The 24,802-nt window shown below is 44.7% G+C and overlaps 2 protein-coding genes across 8 annotated transcripts; both read left to right on the forward strand.

The window, feature by feature from the left end:
• Positions 1–283: 283 nt before the first annotated feature.
• Positions 284–4,887, forward strand: PTGES2 (prostaglandin E synthase 2). Its single transcript, XM_063408828.1, has 7 exons — positions 284–527; positions 1,454–1,648; positions 1,759–1,814; positions 2,413–2,565; positions 3,090–3,290; positions 3,567–3,684; positions 4,104–4,887. The coding sequence occupies exons 1-7, from the start codon at positions 318–320 to the stop codon at positions 4,230–4,232; spliced, it is 1,062 nt and encodes a 353-aa protein (XP_063264898.1). The 5' UTR covers positions 284–317; the 3' UTR covers positions 4,233–4,887.
• Positions 4,888–5,042: 155 nt separating this feature from the next.
• ODF2 (outer dense fiber of sperm tails 2) lies at positions 5,043–24,608 on the forward strand. Of its 7 annotated transcripts, none has more exons than XM_063408825.1 (21): positions 7,344–7,382; positions 8,315–8,396; positions 9,125–9,236; positions 10,413–10,529; positions 11,137–11,313; positions 12,661–12,827; positions 13,848–13,977; positions 14,272–14,403; positions 15,275–15,349; positions 15,748–15,819; positions 16,384–16,500; positions 17,374–17,559; positions 17,850–17,959; positions 18,642–18,777; positions 19,366–19,476; positions 19,655–19,759; positions 20,322–20,480; positions 21,337–21,437; positions 21,971–22,133; positions 22,447–22,572; positions 23,317–24,608. In XM_063408825.1, exons 3-21 carry the CDS (start codon positions 9,129–9,131, stop codon positions 23,488–23,490), a joined length of 2,466 nt encoding a protein of 821 aa, XP_063264895.1. In that variant the 5' UTR covers positions 7,344–7,382; positions 8,315–8,396; positions 9,125–9,128; the 3' UTR covers positions 23,491–24,608. The 7 variants fall into 7 exon arrangements, with proteins under 7 accessions (XP_063264897.1, XP_063264895.1, XP_063264893.1 ...); XM_063408823.1 differs by having other exon boundaries at positions 7,349–7,382; positions 9,083–9,236; XM_063408821.1 differs by lacking the exon at positions 7,344–7,382 and adding an exon at positions 7,400–7,911 and having other exon boundaries at positions 9,068–9,236.
• The last annotated feature ends 194 nt before the right edge of the window (positions 24,609–24,802 follow it).

The following is a 24,802-nucleotide window of genomic DNA, read 5'->3' on the forward strand; positions in this document are numbered from 1 at the left end:
GCGGGCTGATGGTGCCCTCGCTGCAGACACTGACAGACATCGATGAAGTCCCCTCTCAGCTCCCTTTTCTCGCTGCTGGACAGGCCCAGCTCCCTCACCCTTTCAAGTCATTATTTTATTCCCACTTTAGACTCTGGCGTGTTCTCAGATTTGATAATTACAGGGCAGCGGGTCCGTCCCTTGCCGGGTGTCCCGTGCGGGTCTGCCCTCAGCGGGTGCTGCCGTACCCGAACCCCGAACCCCGAGCCGGGCCGCGCCGGGGCGGTGCCGCCGTGCCCGGGGCGGAGCGGCCGCTCTCCGCCCGCCCTCAGCCGAAGATGGCGGGTGCCGGCCGAGTCTGGCGGCTCGGAGCGCTGCTGCTGCCGCCAGCCTGGCGGCTGCGGGCCCCAGGACGAGCCTTCGGCACCGCGGCGGGACGGGGAGGCAGCAGCGGCCGCCTGATGCTGGGCGCCGCATTCGCGCTGGGCGGCAGCGCCGGGCTGTGCCTGGCGGCGCGGCAGCGCCTGCGGGAGCACTCGGCCGCTGAGGTAACGCCGGGGGCGGCTCCCCCTGAGCCCGCCGTGCGCCCCCCGGGCCTGCGGGGACCCCGCTGCGAGCCCCCGGGGACAGCGGCTCCCCGCGGACCGAGCGGCTCCTTCTGCCCCGCTTTGAGCGAGGGAAGAGCTTAAAATGCCAGGGAGGCTCCTGGCAGAGCGTTCCGTGAGGAGCTGTAAGGAAAGGCTGTCAGTGAGGGCTTCCTGGGGGTGTGGAGCCTTTTCTGTCGTCGCTTTTTCGCAGCACCCGCGCGGGGTTGTGTAACCCAGTAAATTGTAAATGAGAAACAAAGCGGCGTGGCTGCATTTGTTCTGTAATGTGCGAGGAATGATTGGCACGGCCTGTCAGACTGCTGAGGTGCAGCAGCTTTGCGAAACATCCCGTAAGTGATGTCCCGGTGGCCCTGGGCTCTCCCTGCCCTTGTCCCAGTTGTGCCCAGGGTGGTTAATCCCAGGAGGGTGAACTTGGGCAGACACAAATGCAAACTCTGCTCTCCCCAGCTTGTGGCCTCTACAGAAGCTGTTGTGGGGAGACTGGCTTGTAAAGGATTTATTTGTGTTTATTTGAATACTACTGCAAATGGTTGTGTTTTTCTATAAATTCTCTTTTACAGAATATAAACTATTAAGGGCTAAACTGTCTGGATTTAACTTGTTTTTTTTTTTTCCTGGCTGTGAATAGGAGTTTCCAGCACATTAAATAGATGTTTAGAGAAACAGGTTATTGGTCCCAATGAATGGTGAATATTTAAATATTTTATGCCATTTAAAGAGAGCATCTGATAGCCAAGATATGCTCATGATCAGATGCTGACACTGAATGTCACTGAATGTGACTGACTTCATGACAGAAATAAGGGTGGAAGAAAGGTAATGTTTAAGTTTTTAGCAGAAAATGGAATCTTCTCTTTTTTCCCCAGCTGCCTGCAGGGAGCCTGCAGCTCACTCTCTACCAGTATAAAACCTGTCCTTTCTGCAGCAAAGTCCGAGCTTTTCTTGATTATCATGGACTGTCCTATGAAATTGTGGAAGTGAACCCCATCATGAGGAAAGAGATTAAATTCTCTTCCTACAGAAAGGTGCCCATCCTGCTAGCCAACGCTGGGAGCCCTCTGGTAAGTCTCCCTGGCTTGGAGCCTCAACATGTATGGGAAAAGGTTTTGAAGATTTTCCTTTTCAATTTAACCAGCTTCTTTTAAAAGGTTATTTTAATCCTGTTTTACAGCAATTGAACGACTCCTCGGTGATAATCAGTGCAATAAAGACCTATCTTATTTCCAGGTAAGAAAACAGGGTGATGAGAGAGGAATTGAATGTGGAGGGCCCAGGTTAAGTAGAGATTTGGAAGACTCTGAGTGTGCCATGAGTCTCTTGGTGAGTTCAGGCTCTGAAGCTCTGAGTGACCTGAGCCTGGCTGTGATAATATGGGAGGTGCCTGTATATGTTGTGATGTGTGTGATGTAAAGCAAAGCTGGTACCTTTCAGAAGTACTTCCTCATCTGTGAGATTTTGTTTGCACAAAGCGTACTTAAACATGGACTAGTGTTAGTCCTGGAACTGAGCTTACAATTAGCCAGTTATAACATATAAAGTGAAATGGCATTGTTGTGCCTATGGCCTGTCCTTAAGGTCTACTTGAGAATGGCAGGAAGTTTTATGCCTGCAGAAATTTCTGTTCTGTCACAGACAAAGGTATGTGCACTAATAATAGTTATTTGCAAGTAGCTGGTCCAGTCTCTTTTTTTTTTTCAAACAGAATCTGGAACATTGTGCACTTACTTTTAGAATAATACATTTTATAGTGTGTATCTTTCAATCTGTCCTCTGCTCTTGCTTCTTTTTGTTAACAGCCAGATCAGTGCTGTGTTTCTTTTCACAGGAGGAATAGCTTAGAAGAAATCGTGTCCTTTTATCCACCTGTTAAAACGGTGACTGAGCAAGGCAAGGAGGTGGTTGAGTATGAGAATAAATACTGGCTCATGCTGGATGAGAAGGAGACAAAGAGAGTCTATCCTGTCAAAGAAGTGAGAATGTAAGTGCTCTTCAGTTTCTGGGCTCTCCAAGTAGGGTCACAGCCCCTCCATCAGGGTTGATGTAGATGTTAAATCCCACTAGGGCTGACAAGTCTTGTCACACCTCTGTTAGTGTTTCAAGCCTCATTAGTTGGTTTGCTGTGTTTGTTAGATAATCCAAAACAAAGCTGTTAGCCTAGTTACCACCACCATGGTCACACAGGCCTTCAGCTGCCCCCTGTTTCCTTCTTGGCCTTTCCTTTGTGCCACAGAGGAATGCTATTGAGGGAGAGTTTCACTTCCTGCTTTATTTTTCGTATTGGGTGGAGAACCTAATTCTCTCTTAGTCTTAAATTCAGTTTGAGATTGGAGGAGCCTTGCCACAGATAACGATGCTGAGTGCATTTTAGAGAGGTCGCCAGAGTACCTGGGTGGCAGTGTTTGATCTTGGAAGGATCTCTGGCTAAGGCAGCTGTGATCCTGCCTCCTGTAGCCCTTCTATCTGAACCTCATTCACTGAACAGTTTCTTTTGACTGCTCACAGGGAAGAAATGAAGTGGAGGAAATGGGCAGACGATTGGCTTGTTCACCTCATCTCCCCCAATGTCTACCGCACCCCCAAAGAAGCCTTGGCATCTTTTGATTACATTGTCCGTGAGGGGAAGTTTGGCACCTTGGAAGGTCTCTTTGCCAAATACGTGGGGGCTGTTGCCATGTTCTTCGTTAGCAAGAGGCTGAAGAAAAGGTTGGTATCACACAAGAGGAGAAATAGCTCCTCCTTAGCTGTGAACCCCAGCTGTCAAAGGGCAGAACCTCAGAATTTTAAACTGAACCATTTAATCCTGTATGAGTGACAACTGTACTTCTTTAACTGGAGATACTGAACCCCTCTATTTAATTACTGATTGCGCCTTCACTCTGAAATACTGACCTTACTTGTAAACCAAGACCAGCCCATAAGGTGAGAGGTGATAGAAGGTTAAAGAAAGAAACAAACTTGTGTCTGATTCTTTTTATCCAGACACCAGCTTCGAGATGATGTCCGGGAAGATTTGTACGAAGCAGTTAACGAGTGGGTAAAAGCTGTTGGCAAAAATCGACTGTTCATGGGCGGGAACCAGCCAAACCTCGCTGACCTGGTAAGGGCTTCATCCCTGTGGTTTTTGTCAGCTGGATCACAAATTATCCTGCTGCTCTTCTCTGTGAAATGGTTAAAAATGGTTAATACAAGTACAGGCAGAGAAGTTGAAATACCTTGATGATATGAAATACCTACATGAAATACCTTGTCCTTTGTGCAGTAATACAGTTCCTACATGGTGGGGGCTTCCCCATAACTGCACATAGATCCTGGTCCTTCCTTAGTGTTTCCTCATGGAAAAACATGCATATTCTTAATTACCTTTCTGCCATTCACTCTTCTTGCTAATCAGAAGGATGGATCAGATGGCAGGACAGGGGGAGAGCCATACTGGCTTGGCTATTGAGACACTTGTTTTACCCTAAGCCATTCTCCACTGCTTTTTCAGTGTTGTTGTGACCTCTCTGCTCTGCACAGGCAGTGTACGGGGTACTCCGGGTCATGGAAGGGCTGGAAGCCTTTGATGACATGATGGCTCACACCAAAATTCAGCCTTGGTACCAGCGCATGGAAGAAGTCATTCCAAAAACTGGAGTTGCAATCTGATGCCAGCTGCAGCTGCGTCCCTGAAGTACTTGCATGGTGAAAACTTCAGAAGAAATGGCTTTTATGTTTAGAGTTGACTAAAGAGTTGTGATTTTAGAGTCACACCTAATGGACTGACATGAGCACAGAGACCACCCTGTTCAGAACATCAAGCTGCTGTGAAAGAAGGGTCCAGCTGGGTGTTTGTAGAAGGATGGGGACAGGTAAAAGAAAGGGATCTTGATGCTGCTGGAAAGGAGACACTCTGAACTGAAGAATGCAGCAAAAAGGTTTCTTTCAGACAAGAGACATCCTCAGAGCAGGTTACTGTAAAAGCAAGATGCTCTTGGCTGGTGTTACAGCTGTGTCAGATGTGGTAGGGCTGACCAGCTTTTGCCTCAGGCTGTCTTCTGCTACTCATCCATGTCACCTGAAGTGTTTTCCTGACTGAGATGCTGGATACTGGGTTTTAAATGACAATATTTCCTGCAATAGAATCTTGTAAACCTAGTGCTAAGGAAACTGGAAGAATGTGCAGTGCTGCAGGAGGCACCCTTCCTCTGACAGCAGTGAGGCTGTGCTTAGCAGGGGTCTGCTTTCACTTTTCCATGTAAACGGTTCTCTCAGGACTTGATTCTGTACGGTGTGCACAGATAAAGGCTGGCTTTATTCTGTCCCCTTTGTGAGATCTGAGTCCTTACCTTACCCTTTACACCCAAAGAACATGGCCTACACTGAAATCACAAATGCAGAGCTTTTATTGGAAAGGCTTGTCTTGCATGAGATGTCTCTGGAATATCCCTGAAGATCAGTTTGTTCTTGTTTTAGGAAAAGTAGGATTAAGAGCCATCTGCACGGCCAGGGGATCTCTAAATGTTTCTGTCATGCAAGCGTAACAAAGGATTTGCTGATGTGGCAGTCAGATTAGGAGCTGTACCTGCAGCCATATCACCGTGGAGGCCTAACCAGGAAAAACAGGCTGGAGACACAGATCTGGGTGCAACAACAGCAGCAGGGCAGAAGCCCCGGTTTATTTACAAAAACCTACTTTTATACTTTTACTATGAGGCCTGTGGATTGGAGGAAGGAATTCCCACCTCCACATCACATTGGTGAAGGGGACTGTCACACAGTCTTGTTTGTCCCGGCAGAGAATGTAAAAACAATGGCTATGTTTATAGAACATAGCTGATGTTTACATTAAAAGAGCGTGAGAAGGTACGAACTTCTCCTTTAATATGAGCGCTCAGCAAAACCGGGAAAAACTCATGGCAACACAGCCAAGCCTTCTGAGCTGTGCTGGGTAGAATCATAGAATGGTTTGGGTTGGGAAGGACCTTATAAACCATCTTGTTCCAACCCCTGCCATGGGCAGGGACACCTTCCATTAGACCAGGTTGCTCCAAGCCCTGTGCAACCTGATCTTGAGCACTTCTAGAGATGGGGCAGCCAGAGCTTCTCTAGGCAAGCTGTGTCAGTGCCTCCCTGTCCTCACAGGGGAGAATTTTTTTTGTAACATCCCATGTAACCCCGCTGTCTGTCAGTGGGAAGCCACTGCCCCTTGTCAAAGTCCCTCTCTAGCTGCAGAAACAATATTTGCCATAGCAAGAGACAAAGCAAGTTCAAGTGTGAGTGATCCTATGCACAGCCCAAGGCTTTAGTATCCTTAATTACCACCTTGACCAATTTCTGTTTCCCTGGAAGAACAGGCAGGTTTTAGGGAATCTGATTTGTTGTGATATTTCAGGTGCAGCTGAAGTTGCTCTGTAATACAACTGCTTGCACAGTGTGTGTTCAGGGGGAGTACCTTTAGTGGTTATAACAATGGTGGTGATAGAGGTTTTGGTTTTTTTCTGAATGGAGGACTAGTTCCAAATTCAGTTAAGATCTGACATTGAAGGGAGAAAGAAAATGTTTACAGTACAAATGGCTGTGTGGCTGCTCTGACCTGTATTTCTTTAAACTGTTCTGTACTGAAACTTGTGTTCCACAGTATCAACAGGCAATATTCTTTTAAAGAATTATATTGAGCATGCATAAACAGGAAGTTGAAGAAACCTTTGATGAGAATTTCTGCATCCGCCTCAACCCGGCAGGGAGGAAGAGATTTTCATGTTGAACGAGGATCTGAAGCACCAAAGGCTCAGTGACTCCACTTCTCCTTGCTGTGCTGTGCCACATGAATCAGTCCTCTCAAGATGAATATCGCAACACTAACATGCCAATAATATTACATTAAATATTGTTTCAGGATTTTCTATCACCTTTTATAGAGTCTTAGAATGTTAAGGGATTGGAATGGACCTTAAAGATCATCTACTCCCAACCTCCCGTGCCATGGGCAGGGACACCTCCCACCAGCCCAGGTGCTCAAGGCCTTATCCTACCTGGCTTTGAGCACTGCCAGGGCTGGGGCATCCACAGCATCCCTGGGCAACTTGTGCCAGTGTCTCACCACCTTCACAGGGAAGAATTCCTCCCTGTTATCTAACCTAAATTTCCCCTCTTTCAATTTTCACCTTGTCCTATTATTACAGTTCCTGATGAAGAGTCTGTCTCTGGCTTTCCTGTAGCCCCCTTCAGATCCTGGAAGGTGCTCTGAGGTTTCCACAAGAGCTTTCTGTTTTCCAGGCTCAACAGCCCCAACTCAGCCGGTGTTCATAGGGAGGGTGCTCCAGTCTCCTTATCAACTTCGTGGTCTCCTCCAGCATTTCCACGTCCTTGTGTTTGGCACAGCCAGAACCGCACACAGTTGTGGTTACCAGTTTACAGTAACAGTACACAATCTTGGTGTCACCATTAAAACTCATCTCAAAGGCAACGCCAAGAGAATTGACTTAACGATCCGGTTATTCCATCCTCTCTCCGGAGCCGCCGTTTCCGTGCGGATGCGCCGTGCCGGGGCTGGCGGGGCTCGGGCCGGCCGTTGGCCGCTCGTGCGGCCGCACGGCGCCGCGGGCGGTTACCGGGGGCGGTTACCGCCGCTCGGGGCCGTTCGAATCGCCCAATGGTGGAGCCGCGGGCGACGCGGCGGCGGCGGCGGCCTTGCGGCCGTACCCCTTGTCTCTGCTGCGGGCATCCTCACCCGAGCTCGATCCACTGCCGCCCCTGCAGCTCCCGCCGCGCCGATGGAGAACTGAAGTGGCTGCGGGCACCGCGCGGCGCCAACTTGTGAGAGCGCCGGGCCCGGGGAAGGGAGGGCAGGGCGGGCCGGGGGGGCCTCCCCTCGCCGTGTGGGCGTCCCCTCGCCCTGTAGGGTGTCTCCTCACCATTTGTGTGTCCCCTCACCGTGTGCGTGTTAGAGCCCCGGGAGTTATTCCTTCCTCCCGGCCTTGCGGGCGCCTTCCTGCTGGGAGGCGGGCGGGAGCCGCGGCGCTCGGAGTAACGGCGCGGGCGGGCGGGCGTTGGGAGCCGCGGACATTGCTGGGCCTGCCCTGCCCTGCCCTGCCCTGCCCTGCCCTGCCCTGCGCTCCCCTCAGAGCTGCGAGCAGCACACGGGCCCCGGGCCGCGTCTCTGCCAGCCTGAGGGGGCCGCAGATCCCATGGAAAACATCCGGAGATTGCAGGAGGAACTGTAGCTTACGTGTGAGCCTTGTTGCTAAGGGAGGCGCGGTGACAACGTTTCATTGTCACTCGTGGTGTTTCCAAAGCTGTGTCAGTGCTGGGCCCGGGGAGACTTCAGGCCGCCCTTCGACAAAAGGTGATTAAAACACCCGGCAGTGTTTGGGGTTGTTCACAGCTGGAAGCTGGGGAATCCTGTTCCTTCAGAAAGCTGTGTCTTCCTCTTCCTGAATTAAAGGAAGTACTGCTGTGTTCCTTAAAAATTGCAGCTAGAATTTGGAAGCTAGTAAGTGAGTAGTGCCATCATGTACAAAACATTTCCACTGTTTAAAACAATTTCCACTGTCAGTATGTTAGGAATTATATTCTCTGTCCTTCCCTCATCCTGTGCTTTACAGGGGAAGCTAGGGCACACCAGCTATTGTCGTTTGGGTTCATGCACTTGATGTGTTTGAGCCTTGGTATTCCCTTAAATCAAAAGCAAGAGGATGTTCAGAAATTGGCACCTTTTCCTCTTAATCATTTTATTATTTCTGTATCAGGTGTCTCTCATCTATCCATGAAAAAACTACCTCTTCTTCCCCCAAGAGCGTGTCCAGAAAAGTCAGAAGCTTGAAACTAACTGTAAGTAACTTCACCTACGTTGACAATATCCTTTCTGCCAGAACCAAATTAGTGCTGCTGGTGGCTTTGTGTAGGATTTGCAATTGCATTATGCTTTCACATCAACTAAGCCATCAAGCTCCAAGATGATGACTTGAGCCTTGTGTCTTTAGGCTTTTCTGTGTTGTGTCAGGTTATGGTTATGTGTTTCTGTGGAGATTAAGGAAATGCTGTGATGCAGTGGTTTTTAAGGATTTATGCTTTAAAAAGGCACTCAAAGTTAGGCATACAAGAAGGAGCATACAGGTTCAGGGTTCTAGGATGGAGTGGTCTGATGATTTCCTGATGATTTTTCTTAACTGTTAAATGAATTCTTCTCCCTGCTTCAAATTTCTCTTTGTAATCAGATTTTGTTGGTTATAGGAACCCTTGATTTGCTCACTTGCTTTAAGACTCTGAACTTCAATGATTCTTACAGACACCTGCTATCAATCCAGCTGCGTTTGATCTTCAATAACCAGGGTAAAAACAGAAAATGCTGGAAGCAGAGGAATTGTTTGTGTTAATCCTGGCTTTACAGAAGAATGGTGTGCAGTTCAAAATGGCAGATGCTACTGATAAAAAGCTCAAATGTTAACCAAGGCTGGCCGCTGTTTCTCTTTGAACACTGAAGCAAATGTTGTTATTTCCAGTTTCCTTATTCACAGGTTTCCCTTCATTGTATTTCCCTTTCCCATTTGTGGGAGAAGAGCCATGAAGAACCGTTCCTCATCTCCCCCTTTGCACGTCCATGTGGATGAAAACACCCCTGTCCATGTCCATATTAAAAAGGGGCAGAAAACCACACCTGCAAAATGCCAGGTAGGACTGTGTACCTGGTTGGTTGTAAGGGCTGCAGAGAGGAAGTTAAATGGAAGTTAAAGAAGCATCACAAAATCTTCCAGGTCTGTTCTACTGTTGTGTTAGAACTGTGAGACTTCATTTCATATTCAGTGGTGAATTTGCAGTGCCACATTTGCTGTGTTGATTTGTGAAAGATGATTTTGGTATGATACAGGATTGCTTTTCATGTTCGTGTGAGAAATGTTGCTTCCAATGTGATCCCATTAGGAGGATTTTTCCCTTTTGTTTCTTGGATCTGTGTCCTGATAATGTTTTCTATTTGGCTTCATATCTGTTTTTGGAGGAAAGCTTTGAGGAGAGGTAGTACTTAGGAATTTCAAGTAGCATCTTGATTGTTTTAAAATAAATGTGCTTACAAAAAGAATCTTGATTCAGACCATCTTCTGGCATTAAGGACATTCTCCGTGCACTGAGCTCTGCAGCAAAGATCTCTTCCCAGCCTTATCCACAGGAGGCACAAGGCAAAACTGAAGCTGAGGTTCTGGCTATTCTATATCCTCTTTTGGTGCTGGATATTTATGAAAAGTTTTTCTAAAAAGTTGATGGAAGTTGCTATCTCCTTCTTACTTATCTGCAGACATCCTGTTCTAAGTCGTCTGTTAATTCTGTGTTTGTTGCTAATGGCAAATTTCATAATGGGATGGAATGACAGTGAAAATAATGAGTCCTATTATTTAATTGCCAGTAGGAAATGTTTACAGCATCTGATTTTTCTCTAAGGTTAGAATTGTGCAAAAACACTTTAACTCTCCTTCCATTAGAGCAGCTCAAGTTCAATACAAATAAATGTGGATCTTCTAGTTGACTGCAGAGTAGGGAAAACACTTCCAGGGCTTTCCAAAATCAATCAGAGTGTCAAATGATATAGCTGCTTTTTTGTGAGGCGAATCTGGGATGGAGAAGGGATCCCACAGGGATCTGTCTGGTCCTACATCCAGCCATCCTATCAGCTGAGTGTGTGAAAACCTTTCCTTCTGGTTGGTGTCAGCTTCCTTTGGTGGCTGCTGCCTCATCTCACCTGATGCATCCTGTGAAACACCACTGACAGTTCCATGTGAATGATCTTTTGTGGCACTAGAAATTGCAAATGGTTCTTTAAGGGTCTGTAATTTATTTTATTTTCTCTTTCTTTAGCAAAAACAGAAACAGAAATCAAAAGGGGATGGTGTGCGAACCGTGAGGGTGAAAACTAAGGCCCCTTGGATACCCCCAGGCAAAACAAGTACCCGTGATACCATCTTGAAGTGGGAGGTACAGCTGGTTTTGCTCTTTAAAACAAACTTTGAGGTTTAGCCAAGCTTGAAGAGAGCAGTTGTGTAGTGAGAGTTGGGCAGATCTGAAAGAAGGCTGCTGTCACCTGCCATCTATTCCAAGTGTCTTCTATAAATCTTTTTCACTTTTCAATATAGAAAAACTGAGAATTCATAAACAGCCTGTGGCCATGCCTTTCTGCCTCTAGAGACACATTTATTTGTTTATTGTAATTTTATGAGTGCCCTTGAAAGTCTCATCTGGAATCTCAGCGAGGGACTCTGGTGTCAGTCTCTTCCAAAGCATGGAGTGTTTGTGTAGCATAGTGTCATATTTTCTTTCTCATGGGTTGATAGTTTTGCCTCTTGTATTCCTGGCATTTCCTGGATGAGGATTTGAGCTTTGACTGATTTTTCTTCTTTTTCGTTGTACTCTTTCTGCATTCTTGACCCTTCCCAGATGGAAACGGAAGAACTGTTTGTAAATGTTTTTTTCCTTTGCTAGCCGTGCTGCAGTGATGTGACCCAGTCTCTGTTTTTTGGCAATGTTAGCTTTCGAATACTATTTATAATGTTATACTAAAAAATTTATACCCTTTATTCTGTAGCAAGAATCAGCTGAGCGTCACGAAGCTGTGCCTAATCCTGAGTGTGAGAAGATGCAGTCGGTGCTGCGCCTCAGTGACCTCTCCACGGACGACGATGCTGCTGCTTGCTGCAAAATTAACCAGTATGAAAAGAAGATAGATAACCTGATGAATATGGTGGGAACACTGAAGAAAGAGGTGAGGAGACAGTGGAAAGACCTGTTGACCGGGGCTTGTAGCTGATTCATTCACAAGAGGAGGCTGGAGGCAGGTGTTGGGGCAATGGAAGGCTACCCAGGGCTGTTGGTAGCTTGCTTGAAAATCTATCTGAACTGTGTAGAATAGCTGAAGTATCCTGGTGAGAAATTCACTAAGCCACAGTATGAAACATTTCAAAATATTATTAATTGAATAAGGTATTGCTGTGCTTTAGCTTACAAATAATCTCTCCTGCCCAAGCCCAAAATCTGAAAACGGATGACTCCAGAAAGTGAAAAATACAATGCATGGATGTTTTATTGTCAAAAATACCCTTTATTCAATGAAGTTGTTTCTTCTTCTTTCCACTGCCCAGTCACTCTTTCAGTAAGTAATTTTTTCCTGATGTCTAACCTAAACTTCCCCTGGAGTAGCTTAAGGTTGTGTCCTCTCATTCAGTCAGTGGTTGCCTGGGTGAAGAGACCAACCTCTACCTGGCTACAACCACCTTTCAGGGAGTTGTAGAGTGATAAGGTCTCTCCTGAACTTCCTTTTCTCCAGGTTAAACAACCCCAGCTCCCTCAGCTGTTCTTCACAGGGTTTGTGTTCTGAGCCCCTCACCAGCCTCGCTGCCTCCTCTGGATGCGCTCAAGCATCTCAAGGTCCTTCCTAAAGTGAGGGCCCAGAACTGGACACAGCACTCAAGGTGCAGCCTCACCAGTGCCCAGTACAGGGGAGGAGTGACCTCCCTGCTCCTGCTGCCCACACCATTCCTGATCCAGGCCAGGAGCCATTGGCCTTCTTGGCCACCAGGGCACTCTGCTGGCTCCTGTTCAGTCGCTGTCACCAGTGCCCCCAGGTCCCTTTCTGCCTGGGCACTGTCCAGCCACCCTGTCCCCAGCCTGTAGCACTGCAGGGGTTGTTGTGGCCAATGCACAGGACTTGGCACTTGGGCTTGTTAAAAGTTGGGAAAGACCTCCAGGATCATTGAATTCAACCTTTGATCCATCACCACTGTGTTAAATAAACCAGAGCACTGAGTACCATGTCCAGTTGTTCCGTGAACACCTCCAGGGATGGTGACTCCACCACCTCCTTGGGCAGCCCTTTCCAATACCTGACAACCCTTTCCATGAAGAAATTCCTCCTGATGTCCAACCTGAACATCCCCTGACACAGCTTGAGGCCATTTCCTCATGTCTGTCACTTGTCACCTGGGAGGAGATACTTCATTTTTTTTATACTTCCAATAAGTTAATCGACTCTGAATGGTTCATTGATTTGGGATGTGGATTCTGTGTATCACTTCCAAAGCCCTTGGCTTAAATTTTATTCCAATATCTTCAGGTCAAGATGCAGAAAATGGAGGAACAGGAGGAAATGACAATGCGACTCCTGGAGGAGCAGAAGGAGGAACTGAATGAGGTCACACAAGAGCTGGTTCAAACAGAGAATGAGAACAGTCGGCTCCGGCGCAACATCGAGCGCATAAAGGAGGAGAAGGACCTGACTGTGTAAGAAAGCTTCACTTCTCACTGTTCCTGCACTGATGGTATCCACAGGGACCTTCCTCCTTGATTGCTGACATGATTTGAGGTCGTAGCTGCTGCTGAAGAACTCATGCACTTGGATTTTTTGTCACCTTTTTAGAAGGGGGCTCCAGATTGCAATAGCTGCAGAGAAGGGCTCTAACAGGATTTTTGGAATAGAAAAGAAACCTGCTTTGAGAGGAACCTGAGAGCAATAGCCTTGTGTGGAGGGTCAGCCTAGCTCTGCAATTAGTATTTTGATGATTAAGGGATTCTGCTTGAATTGTGATGATATTGATAGAACAATAAATGAATAATCATGGAAGTGAAAACTAAAGGAGAATTTTTGACCTTTATAAAAATCATACAGAGCCAGGAGTGACAGCCCCTGAGAGGACTGAACCATGGGTTTTTTTTGTAGTGATCCTGAAGGTCTGCAAGTCTGACATTTTTGCATCTGCTTTGTATCTAAAGAATTGGTGAAGTTTGTGTCTCCAGGGGGACATTAGTGTTTTAGGAGAGTTAGTTTTATTTTTTCCTTAAGAAAGATCACTTGGAAGTTAATACTTTGTATTCCTTTTCCAGAAGACTCTGTGAATGCTTCTGGGAATACAAGTGCTGGCTAAAAACATCGAGCTGCATATTACAGTGTGCTTTTCTGTTTTCTGCTTGGCCATTTGGAATCTTATTTCTGGTGTGGCATAAGTGCCCAAGAAAAGCACAGCATTGTGTTTTGGGTTTAGCAGTGTGCAGTTTTGGTATAAGCCTAATTTGTCCCCTCTAAATATCATAGCTCTCTTAGGAATCTCCTGGTGTCTGCTTACTGTGTTTTCCCAAAACAGCTTCCACACTGAAAGAGGGTAAATCTGAAGCAGTTTTTGTTTAGAGCTTTTATCCTCTGATTTGGGCTTTTTATGAATTTTAACCCAATAAGCTCTATATCAACAGTGGCAGGTACAGCTCCCAAAGCTTCTTGTTTCTGTGATGGCTGAATTCTCCTTGCAGGCTAGAGAAGGAGTGCTTGCAGCAGGAGAAGGAATGTTTGATGACCAAGCTGAATGAAGCAGAAAGGGATGGAGCAGCAGCTGCCAGACAGATCCACGCCCTGAAAAATACCATTGGGAGGCTCAATGTTGTAGGTGTCCCTTTTGTTCTTGCTTTTACTACATTGTCCTGTACTATGGCTGTCTTAAAAAAGTAATGTTAGAGTTGCTAATCCAGAGAAACCCAAGGAAAAGTGGAGGGATTTAACATCCTTAGGGTGTTTGCTGGCTTGGTTTTGAAGTGGGATATTTACTTCCAGTTACCTTCTGCTCAGAAATGAACAATTATTTCCTTATGTTTTGTGGGTTTGGTTTGAATTGATGTGTTCTTCTCATTCCTTTGTTTATTTGTGTTTCTTTATTTGTTTTTATTGTTTTTCCTTCAGGAGAAACACATGAGCAGCACAGATATATGTGCTCTAACAAGACAAAAAGAGCTTCTGCTGCAGAAATTGAGCACCTTTGAAGAAACCAACCGAACGCTCCGAGAACTTCTTGCAGAGCAGCAGTGCAGGGAGGTGAGAACTGCTGTGTGTGGAACCTGGCTGATTACAGGAGGCTGTTGTCTCCTGGGCTGGAAGGGAATTTTGAGTTTGAAAGCTTTCAACTCTTTTTCCCAGCCCTGTCAGCAGACCCTGTCAACACATAAATGTTGGATAAGTTTTTATTTGGGTTTTTTTTCTTTATCTCTGCCTAATTCGTAGAGTAAGAGTGGCTTTTCTGCTCTGAGGATGAGACCCTCTAAGTCTTTGACTGCATTAAAAGGTTGAGGCAGTGCTGTGTTGCCAGCAGTCTCCTCTGGACACGGCTGTATCTGCTGATCCTGCTGGTCTCAAACGCTGCTGCTGCACTTGCATTGCTGGAGTCTGAGGACTTGATATGGCCTCAGCTAATGGAGCCTACAGATATTCACAACTTTGATTTTGCAGGCTCTGAGGGCAACAACAGAGAAATTGGAAACAATTCTGTACTGCATGTACAGAACAATTCTCTGTTGTTTGTCAGAGCAATAGAAGAATTAAATTTCTGTTCCTTCTATAGTTTATATTCCATTTCAGCAAAAGCAGGCTAATAGTAACAGTTACCTCAGCCACCAGTGAGGCTGGATAAAAGGTCTGAATTCTTCCACATGACTTGCCCTAAGTAGTGGGAGAGTTCAGAATGATCTTACATTGCCATCATGCTTTTTTTTTTTTTTTTAATCTTTGACTGGGAAGTGGAAAAGCTTTCTGAGATGTGAAATATTTAGCAAATTTGATGTTTCTCTATATCTTCTAAGAATTGCTGCTGCAACTGGAAGGAAATAGTTGACTTTCCCGCTTCCATTTAAAGAAGCTGTATAAAACTGACTTTATAGTTAACAATTTTTCTCATGCATTTATTTTGTAGAAAGATGCCCAGAAGGTTCTGGATCGGCAAGCAGTGCTGCTGAAAAGGCTGGCTGACTCAGATGCAGAGAACATGGTAAGCAAACCACAGTCTCTTGTTTCTTTAGTGATACAGCAGAAAGATCTAAAACGCCAAGCCCTTCTTTGTCTTATATTCTACTGTCAAATCTTACACTAGTGCCTTTTAGATCAGTAAAAAATGTATTTGAGCTTTTGTGGTAATCAGAGCCACTACATTGCTCCTCTGGTTAACAATCTGCATTTCAAAGTGAGTGGATTTTCATTGCCTTTGAAATATGGGGCCTTAGAATGGGGATAATTCATTTTCTGGGGATGAGGATGGTGTTGTTGTGGATAACAGACCGTGCCACAGATCAGGTGGTCTCGACAGGGAGGTAGTTACACTTCTTGCCTTCTACCTCCTGTCCTAAATGTGTTTGTTCCTGAACATCTGTGTGGTGTTTGTTTTTTCAGCAACTTCAGATCAGGCTTCAGGGAAAAGAAAAGGAATTGGAAAGCCTCACAATTCAGATAGTGACAGAAAAGGTAATTTTGTTTTTCTGGTTTTCCCTCTCTTTTCTACTTTCCAGTTCTGTAAAACCACAGGCAGTCCAGAAGATGAGGTTGTTTGCAGATGATTATTTTGAGATCAGATAAATGGTTTGCTTATAAAACTAGGCAGATACCAGCTCTCACACCGTTGTGGGTTCCATAGTTTGCTAATAAGACACCTGTCACAAGGATGGATAGGTAGAATTCTCTTTGCTTGGGCACTGAATTGGCATTCTGTTTAAAGTCCTGTTAGTTCCCAATGGCAGATTCCAATCTGTTCCTTAGTTTAGGAAGTAAAGAGGGAATGCAGTGGAAGAGATCAGACATGTAGGATATTTTGCCCTTTCAGGCCAGTCATTCACATGTGTTGTAAAATAAATGGCCGCTCATTTGGTCCCTTTTTGTTGGACTAAAAGAGCTGTGAGGGTCCATCTGGATGTGGCTGGAGATCAGGGATATGCAATCAGGGAAATCTGAGCTTACTACTGCATATTATAAAGCGTTCCTTCTATTAGCTTGTTGAGTGAAAACATGTTTGTCTTGTTGCTGCTTATCTAGGAGCAAGCAAAGAAAGCCTATGAGCTCGCCAAAGCTCTGGAGAGTGTGAAAGCCCATTTACAAGCCCAGCTGCGGAGCAAAGAAGTTGAGAACAACCGTCTGGCCACACAGCTGCGGGTATGTGTGCACTGCTCCCCGGGGATTGCCTCTTCCTTTGCTCCCATGGACTCAATTCACTCACAAGGGGAGTAGCACAAGCTTCTTACAAAGTCTGGTTGACTGAAATATTGGCTGGTGATGTTTATGCATTAGCACAGCATGATTTTCAAATTAAGAAAAGAGAAATCGTTTCACTTTTGAGGCATGAGGCAAAATCTTAGCCTTAAGGTCTATGTGCTTTAATTAGATTTTATTTTTCCTAAGTTAGTTACTCCGTAGTTATTGAAAAGAATGCTTTGGTTTAGTCAAGCATCAAGACAAACTGAAACTATTTAATTTATATTTTTGGAAAAATGCCGTGCTAATTTGATCACCCTTGTTCATCTGTTCTACAGTATTAATGAGGAGGAGAAAGTTCCCCTGGTTTATTTTGATTAGAGTTTTATATTTAGCATATGTTGGGATGTTGTTACAAGGAACATAAATGTGTTAATAGTTTTAGAGGAGCTTTAGTCTGTTCTAGTAAGAGCTGCATAAAGCAATATTATTATATGCAAATATTTCATCAATGAAAAGAATTTTCTCAGGTAGATCGAAAGACTGTTAAAAGAGGTCTATTTATTTTGGTTGGGAGAGAAATCAGTATTTTAGGAAGCAGCTTATGAAAGAAGAAAGGAAGACTCTTGGAAGAAAAGGAAGATGTCATGCTGCCATCTCTTTCAGCATTTAGACAGGACAGTGTAGGTGAAACCTGACTGCAAATACCTCCAGGCTGAACACTGGGGATTTGTGCCTGGTTCTCATCACCATTTCTAGGATAGTAGTTGCTGCTTTGGGTTTGCAGGTGTCATACAGGCATTAATCCATATGGTGGGTTTTGTTCCCCTGCAGAATGTGGAGATCAGTGAGGCTCAGCTTAAGGAAGAGCTGGAACTTGCCCTGGAACAGCAGAAGGACACGAAGATGAAGGGGGATGATGATAAAGAGGCCCTGAAAAAAGCGATCCGTGCACAGAAAGAGCGAGCAGAGCGGAGTGAGGAGTATGTGCAGAGACTGACTTGCCAGCTAGCAGAAAAGGTACCTGCTGAAACAGGAGAGGCCTGCTTTGAGGTCATGCTTTTAAATTGTTGACTTCTGGTAGCAGCCCTGGGGAGAGTCTCTTCTTTTGACTAAGGAAATTTATTTCTGTCTTGATGCCATGGCCCATTTATGCCAAGTTTAGAACAAATCCACTTTGCTCAGCTGTCACTGTATTCACTGCGTGTCCTAAGTTAAGGGCGTCTCTTTGTATTATCTGCATATCTCACACCAGTGATTATTTTGTCTTCTCCCTTACTTTTTCCTCTTGTGTTTCCCTTGTCTGATAGGAAAGTGCTATTGCTGAGGTCCAGGCCAACCTCGAGTCCTGGAAGACTCGCTGCAGCAAAATAGTGAAGGAGAAGGATGACCTTGAACTGGAAGTTGTTACACTGAACAGGTTAGAGTAAAATCAGTGCAGACAAAGAAGCGTGAGTGGGGATGAGTTCAAAGTTCAAGGATAATTTAATTGAATAATAGCATTGAAATGAATATTTTAATTGGATTGCTTGTAAATAATCAAGCAAAACCAGCACTGCCTAAGGGCTAGAGCAGAATTTGAAGAGGTGGAGAGAGACATGTGACTTCTGCTGCTGACTTGCCACAGCAAAGGCACACTCTTTAAGGTTTGCTGACCCTTAAAACTGTTCCTTTGCCATTTTGTAATGCTTTGAATTAAGACTTTTTTTGTTTTGAGATCTTTTTGAATGGCTGGAATGGAAGATATTAAAAGAGATAAGTATTATAGTTGATGCCAATTTTGTTATGAAGGTAAATAAATGTGTTAGTATCACTGCAGTACAGTTGCTGCTGCAGGGAAAAGTGGGTAGGTATGAGTTGAGAGAGGCATATCTTTATCCTGTGCATCTTTGAGGCAATTCATTTGAGCTCCAGGGGTACAACTCCAGTTAATTTCTAGGAGGTATAAAAAGATTGAAGTAGTTGAACAGTGAGAGGTGTGCATACATGACTGGAGAAGGAAGATGAAAGGATAGGGAAAAGCCATGTTTCTGAAGCTAGTTTTCAAAGGTTAGGAGCCTTACTCTTGTCACTTAAGGATTAATTTTCTTTCTGTGTGGCAGCCGTGTTGCAGACTTGGTGGAACAAGTGGCAAAGGTCAAGGAAAAGGCACGGGGCGAACATGAAGCTTTGGATGATAAAATGCAGCAAATGACTGGAGAGAACAATTCTTTGAAGAGAGATAATGAAAAACTGAAGGTCAGTGACTCTAAGAGTTTGAAGATCAAATGCTAGGAGGAAAAGAAGGGGGAATTATAACAACTTGCCACTAAGGACAGAGTCAAATTGCACCCATTGCTCCTGCACAATTTCAAACCTGTTCCTATAACCTGATGGTGACAGGGCCAGTGTGCTGGGAGGAGACAGAGGAAGTGTACATGCTGGGAGAGCTGTGTTTCTTCCATGTTTTGGCTAGGAGTGTCTCCAGCTACTGTTTCGTCTAGCTGGGATCTTAAATCTTGTCCTTACCTTCATGCTGCTGACCAGAGAACAAACAGCTGTTGTAGCTCATACAGAGAGAATGGCAATCTCCAGAAAAAAAAAAGAAGACTCGTGTATTTCTTCTGTTGTCCTTTAGCATGAGTGATCTTGTGGGTGAGCTACATCTTTTATTCCATTCCAAACCTCTGTGCTCTGCTGATGCAAATTTGGCAGTCTACTGAAGCCTGGAAAGTTTTGGCAACTTGCGTGGACAAAACTGTATTTTTTCCTCTGTCTAGACAACATTAGACAGCTCCCATGGCAGGTACTTCCAGGCGCTCCATGGAAAATGTTTTTGTTTTCCAGGCTGCTCTGAACTCCATGGAGGATAAGCTGAACCGAGCGCAGATGGAACTGACGCATCTCCAGAACTCTGTCAAGAGCTATGAAGGGTTGATTGAAACCTACACAGCACAGGTGGGTCTCAGAACCTTCAATCCTTGCATAAAGGTGTTTTCTCCTTCCACTCTGGCTTATTCTGTAATGTCTTAGCTATTGCCAACTGGAGCAGTTTCAATTACTCCAAGGTATTGCACACACGTGTTGAAAACTGTATATAACAGATAAAGTCTGCGGTCTTTTTTCCAATGTCCAGGCACAGAAGGCCCGAAAGGAAGCAGATGAGCTGGCAGAAAGACTGGAGAGAAGTGAGCTGGAGAACCAGACAATAAGGGATGAAATGAGCAAGGAGATTGAAGAGGTAACTGTCCCTCTAAAGACATATTGTAGATGTTCATGGATCTTAGTGTTTTGAATCTAGTGAAAAACAGCTGTGAATAGGAAATAAAAGGCTTATCTTTCTCTGCCTTTTGCATCAGTTCTTTCTCAGGACTTGTTAATAAGTTTTGCAGAATGAACATTAGCAGCTTCTTTTTGACTATATGGCATTCTTCAGAGGTGTATAAATTATTTAGTGTGTCCTTTGCTGCAGAAGTAGTGGTTTAGAACAGTGGATTAGGTAGGTTACACCATTATCTGGTGTGGAACAGCTGACCTCAAAAGCTGACCTTGTACTTCTAGAACAACTGAAGCCCGCAATCCAAAATGCTCATTCTTACTCCATTCATAGGGAATGCCAGATCCTAAGTGAAAGCTTTTTGGAGTAGGAAAAGACCTTAGGCTTTGCATTCCAGCACTGGCCAAATATCCACACGGTGTCATCATGGTTGTGGACTAACAAAGCTTCATTGAAGTTGAGAATTTTTTTAGTCTTGATCTTAGGAACATTTGAAAGTTCCTCACATTCTCTTCTTTGATTACAGGCTCGTGATAAGTTGCAGAACCAGCTTTCTGATCTGGAAAAACTGCCCGAGATCCTGAAGTACACTGAGACACAGCTGGCAGAGTGCCATCAGCAGCTCATGGGTTATGAGAAGAAGAATACAGACCTGTGTGCCATGATTGGAGATCTCCGTCAGCTGGTAAGGGACTGGCAGAAAATGCCCCTACCAGTGCAAACCTCAACTATGAAAGGAGAATGAATTTCTAATCACAGCAAGGTTCAAACTTCGTCTCTGTTCTCGTCTCTTTTTGAAAAGATTAAACGTGCACTGCAAAATAAGAGTGTGTGCTATGTCTTTGTGCAAGAAGTTGGTGGCTTTGCTGATAGCATTCCTTAATATTTGAAAGGTTTCACATCCCTTGGTGCAGAATCTTTCTGGGACTTGTTAGCAGCTGTGGCAGCACTTACTAATGCCAGCCTTTGCTTCTGTTAGCTCCATCCTCTTGCCAGCTTTTCCTCCTGTAGTTTTCTGCTGATGGTACTGGCCCAGCCATTTTCTCACTCTGATTTCTGGTTGTTTTCCCAGTTTCTGTTTTTTGTTCCCAAAGACTGTGTAGGTATTGCAGGACAATTTCAGACAGGGATGACATCTACAGCTGTGCTTCAAGAAAGCAGATGATCTCTTTCTGACCACTTTAGCTTCTTGGTTTGGAATTATAAATCTCCCTGGTGTTTCAGGCTCTGATGCTATTGTGGGCTGCTGGCATGTTTGTGTGTGTGCTTGGCTTGCAGGTACTGCTCTTCATGCAGGAATTTATGAGCCTGGCTTTTCTTTTGCAGTACAGATAAATTTTCCTACATCTTCCCAGACTGTAACTGGGAGCATCAGCTATAAATGGATGTTTAGTTCTTTTCTATCCACTGTTCCCTTTCAGAAGCTCTCCAGAAGTTATAAATGGAACATACTTCCTTCTGAGAGCTGCATATGTGTTAGGTGGTTGGACGTGTGTATGTAGTGACTACTCTGTCAAGTAATTAATTCCTGTAATTTTTAGATTGACCTCCAGGGGGAGAAAATGGAGATGACAAGAGAGAGATATCAGTCTGCCCATGAGGAGAAAAAGCAACTCACCTTGAAGGTGGAGGAGCTAGAAAGGTTAGAAATACTAGGCTCTCTTGCTTTTTTAACCTTCCATTTCCATTGTTTTACAGGGGATCGAAACAGCTTCAGTCTTGTTCCAGTTCCCCACATGCCTCCAGGATTCTGTGCATTTGCTTATCCCACAACATTCTCTAATCAGTAGCTGTCCACTAAGAGTTGTATGCTTTTGCAGCAGCACCTGTTGTGAATATTGTTAGACAGGATGATGGCTTAGACAGCAGAGAAACCAGCTCCTTGTCCAATCTAGCCTGGCAATTCTGAAGTTACTAGATATTACAGTATTTTTACCTATGTTTATGAACTTCTTTTATTGACAATGTCTCAGAAAATGCAGGTATATGAGTACTCTGTAGGTCCTTCAATCTTTGAAATTTTGATTTGAGGACTGGAGAACTGTTTCTTGAGGCTCTCACCTTTCAAGGGAGAATAGAATCTATTACCAGACGAGTCAGGACCTGACAAAAGTCAGAATGAAACACACTCCATTTAAAATGAATAGGTTTCCTTCCCTTATTGTCTTAAACTAGAAAACTAGAGTCCACGAGTGCCCAGAACATAGAATTCCTTCAGGTCATAGCAAAACGTGAGGAGTCGATCCACCAGTGTCAGCTGCGGCTGGAGGAGAAGAGCCGCGAGTGCAGCGCCCTGGCACGACAGCTGGAGATGGCCATTGAGGATGCCAAGAGACAAGTGAGCAATTTCTCATATTTGTGAATTCACCCAAAGCTACCCAGGCTGTGAAAGGGGAACAGCGAGAATGCTGAAAATACCTTCTCATCCTATGACCAAATCACGGTGTCCAGTGAAAAACAAGTAATTTGCTGGTGCTGTTTGTCAGCGCTGTTGAAGGACTGATTTCAATTTGCAGCAGAAAAAAGCACAAGACTGAGCTGCTGCTTATGTGTGAGAATGTGTCAGTTAAACTTTAAGGGGCTTTTGTGGGCAATGGGTAAGGAAAAATATTCTTCCATAGACATCCCTTTAACAAAGTTGTTCTGTGTAGGTGGAACAAGCTCGAGAACGAGCAGTCTCCAGAGAGAGGGCAGCCCAGTCCAAGATGTTGGATTTGGAGACCCAGCTGAGCAGGAATAAAACAGAGCTGAACCAGTTGCATCGGAGCAAAGAGGATGTGAGTGGCTTGTGGGGGACGCTCTTGCAGTACTGGTGGTGCCCTGGCAACAATTGGATTCCATAAATCATCCTGTGGATGTGCTGCTGATGTCATGTAGAGCTGTGTCTGAATGTGAGGTGCTCTTGTGTATGTCCATGTATGTGTGACATAGGACATGTCTGCTGTGTCACCAATTCAGGAGTGTGTAGTAAGTGATAGGCAAGTGAGAGTACAATCATGTGAATGAACTTGGTGTAAAGTTGTGTGTGTGTAAGAAAAGAATCAGACTTTCATTGTGTTCAAAGGAGGTTTGCAGCAGGTATCATAGATTTCAACTCCCTTTTGCCTATATCAGAGAGAGTGCAATTTCTCTTCTAGAGGAAAGGATATCTTCTAGAAGAACAACTAGGAATCTTTTGTCATGTCTATTTACCTTACTTTCTTGCTTTAGTTTTACTTGGAATTGTGTTGGCTGATGGATCAGGTCAAGTTGCTTTTCAGAAAAGGGTGTGTTTAATTCCCCATAACTACAGATAATATATTTTAAAAGCCCAACTGATTAGCCACATTGTCTTCTGCTTTTATCAGCGGGTTGCTGAATGGAGTTGGGAATGAACAGAAATTATAAATATCACAGCACCATCTATGGTAATGTCATCTGCTGTGCTAATTCTGGCTCTCCTCAGCGCTTTGGGGGAAGAGTTTAACATGAACAGGATGGATGCTGGTGCCTTTCAGCCTGTTTTGTGCTCCCCTGTGCAGGCAGAGCGCCGATACGAAAGCCGCCTCCAGGACCTGCGGGATCGGCTGGAGCAGTCGGAGAGCACCAACCGCAGCATGCAGAACTACGTCCAGTTCCTCAAATCCTCCTACGACAACGTGTTTAGGGAAACTGCTTTTCTGGGCTCCCCCAGCCATGCTCGCTCTCTTCTCTGAGGGCAACGCTCCCCTTGCGCCTTTTTTAAGCACACAGAAGGAGGTTTGTTTCAAAAGCCATATTGATAGAGAAAACTGGATGGCGTTTCAGGGTCACCGTTGGGAGATTTTTTTATTGCAGAATGAGAAAATAAAATGATGTTGGCATGTGATCAAAATGTGGGGTATCAGCAATACTGGTTTGGTGCTGGAGGTTGGTGTTACACCATAAATTGAGCCCCCAAACCAGGTGGTTTGGCATATAATGGAAAAGATCCTTTTCCTCCTGCTGGGTCATGATGGTTTCAGCTCCTAAAACCTATCAGAGGTTTGTTGAATGTGTTAATTTTTGTAAGAGCTCTCTTCGTGCTTCACTTCTCATTTGGTTTCTCTGTTGGGGTTATCATGTGGGGGTTTTTTGCTTGTGGGATTTTTTAAATAATTTTTTTATACTTTTGATGTGATGCTGAAAATAACTGAGGAGCCTGGGCTCTACACTCTCAAGAGATAAGCACAACCACAGTGTTTGTAACAATTTTATACCAGAAATTATGAGTTTGGTTTGATTTTTTATACTTGATTCTTGTATACACCCTGATCCTTACCTTTATTTGTGAGTGTGATGCTAATACTGCTTTACTCCTCTTACCATGATTTTCTGATCCTGAGTATACCCACCCAGGACTGAGCCAAAACAATCTAAATTTGAAGGAAATCAGTGTCACTTCATTTGGAATCTTGGTGCAAATGCCATGTGAGTTCTGGGTGTGCATGAAATCCTGACTTTGTCTTCAGCCAACTAAGGAGCAGCTGCAGATAATCAACTTCTTCATTGAATTCCCCTGCACCTTGTGAAAAATCAGGTCATTCGTGTGTCAAGTCTGTAAAGTCCATGTGCTCTCTAGTGTCTTATTGTTTCTACTAAATGGTTTTTAGGAGTACAAAAATAAACCTTGTTTTTATTTTTCTCTCTTTTGTATCCTATTTATGTGCTACGTGATGTGGTCATTGGCAGTACTTGTCATAAAGGTTTTCTAAACTAATCAGTTTTCAAAAGATCTGTAATTGCATATGTTTAACACTTTAAAAATTCCAGAACTGCTGAGGGAGAAACCAATAAAGTACATTTTAATTGTTTATGGTGGGGATTTCCTCTTCGTGTGCTGTGTGTGTCTGAGTTTGGAAAAGCAAACACCCCCCAGGGCTGTTGGTGCAGGCAACTGAATTCCAAACTATTTCTGTGGTTCGTGAGTGGAGCCTTCCCTCTCCTTCTGCGACCGGGGCTAAGCAGCGCAAGGCGGCTGCAGCCCTCCCTCCCCAGAATACACAGAAT

The sequence above is a fragment of the Prinia subflava genome, chromosome 12, assembly GCF_021018805.1.
Source record: "Prinia subflava isolate CZ2003 ecotype Zambia chromosome 12, Cam_Psub_1.2, whole genome shotgun sequence".
NCBI classification, from domain to species: Eukaryota; Metazoa; Chordata; class Aves; order Passeriformes; family Cisticolidae; genus Prinia; species Prinia subflava.

What these genes read in the sequence shown, in the direction of transcription:
- ODF2 (XM_063408827.1), top strand. Translation starts at nt 7,219, where the DNA reads ATGGTGGAGCCGCGGGCGACGCGGCGGCGGCGGCGGCCTTGCGGCCGT. An exon ending in ATACCATCTTGAAGTGGGAG is followed by an intron (nt 10,530 to 11,136) that starts GTACAGCTGGTT and finishes TTTATTCTGTAG; the next exon opens with CAAGAATCAGCTGAGCGTCA. An exon ending in CTTGCCAGCTAGCAGAAAAG is followed by an intron (nt 17,560 to 17,849) that starts GTACCTGCTGAA and finishes CTTGTCTGATAG; the next exon opens with GAAAGTGCTATTGCTGAGGT.
- PTGES2 (XM_063408828.1), top strand. Translation starts at nt 318, where the DNA reads ATGGCGGGTGCCGGCCGAGTCTGGCGGCTCGGAGCGCTGCTGCTGCCG. An exon ending in CCAACGCTGGGAGCCCTCTG is followed by an intron (nt 1,649 to 1,758) that starts GTAAGTCTCCCT and finishes CCTGTTTTACAG; the next exon opens with CAATTGAACGACTCCTCGGT. An exon ending in AGCCAAACCTCGCTGACCTG is followed by an intron (nt 3,685 to 4,103) that starts GTAAGGGCTTCA and finishes TGCTCTGCACAG; the next exon opens with GCAGTGTACGGGGTACTCCG.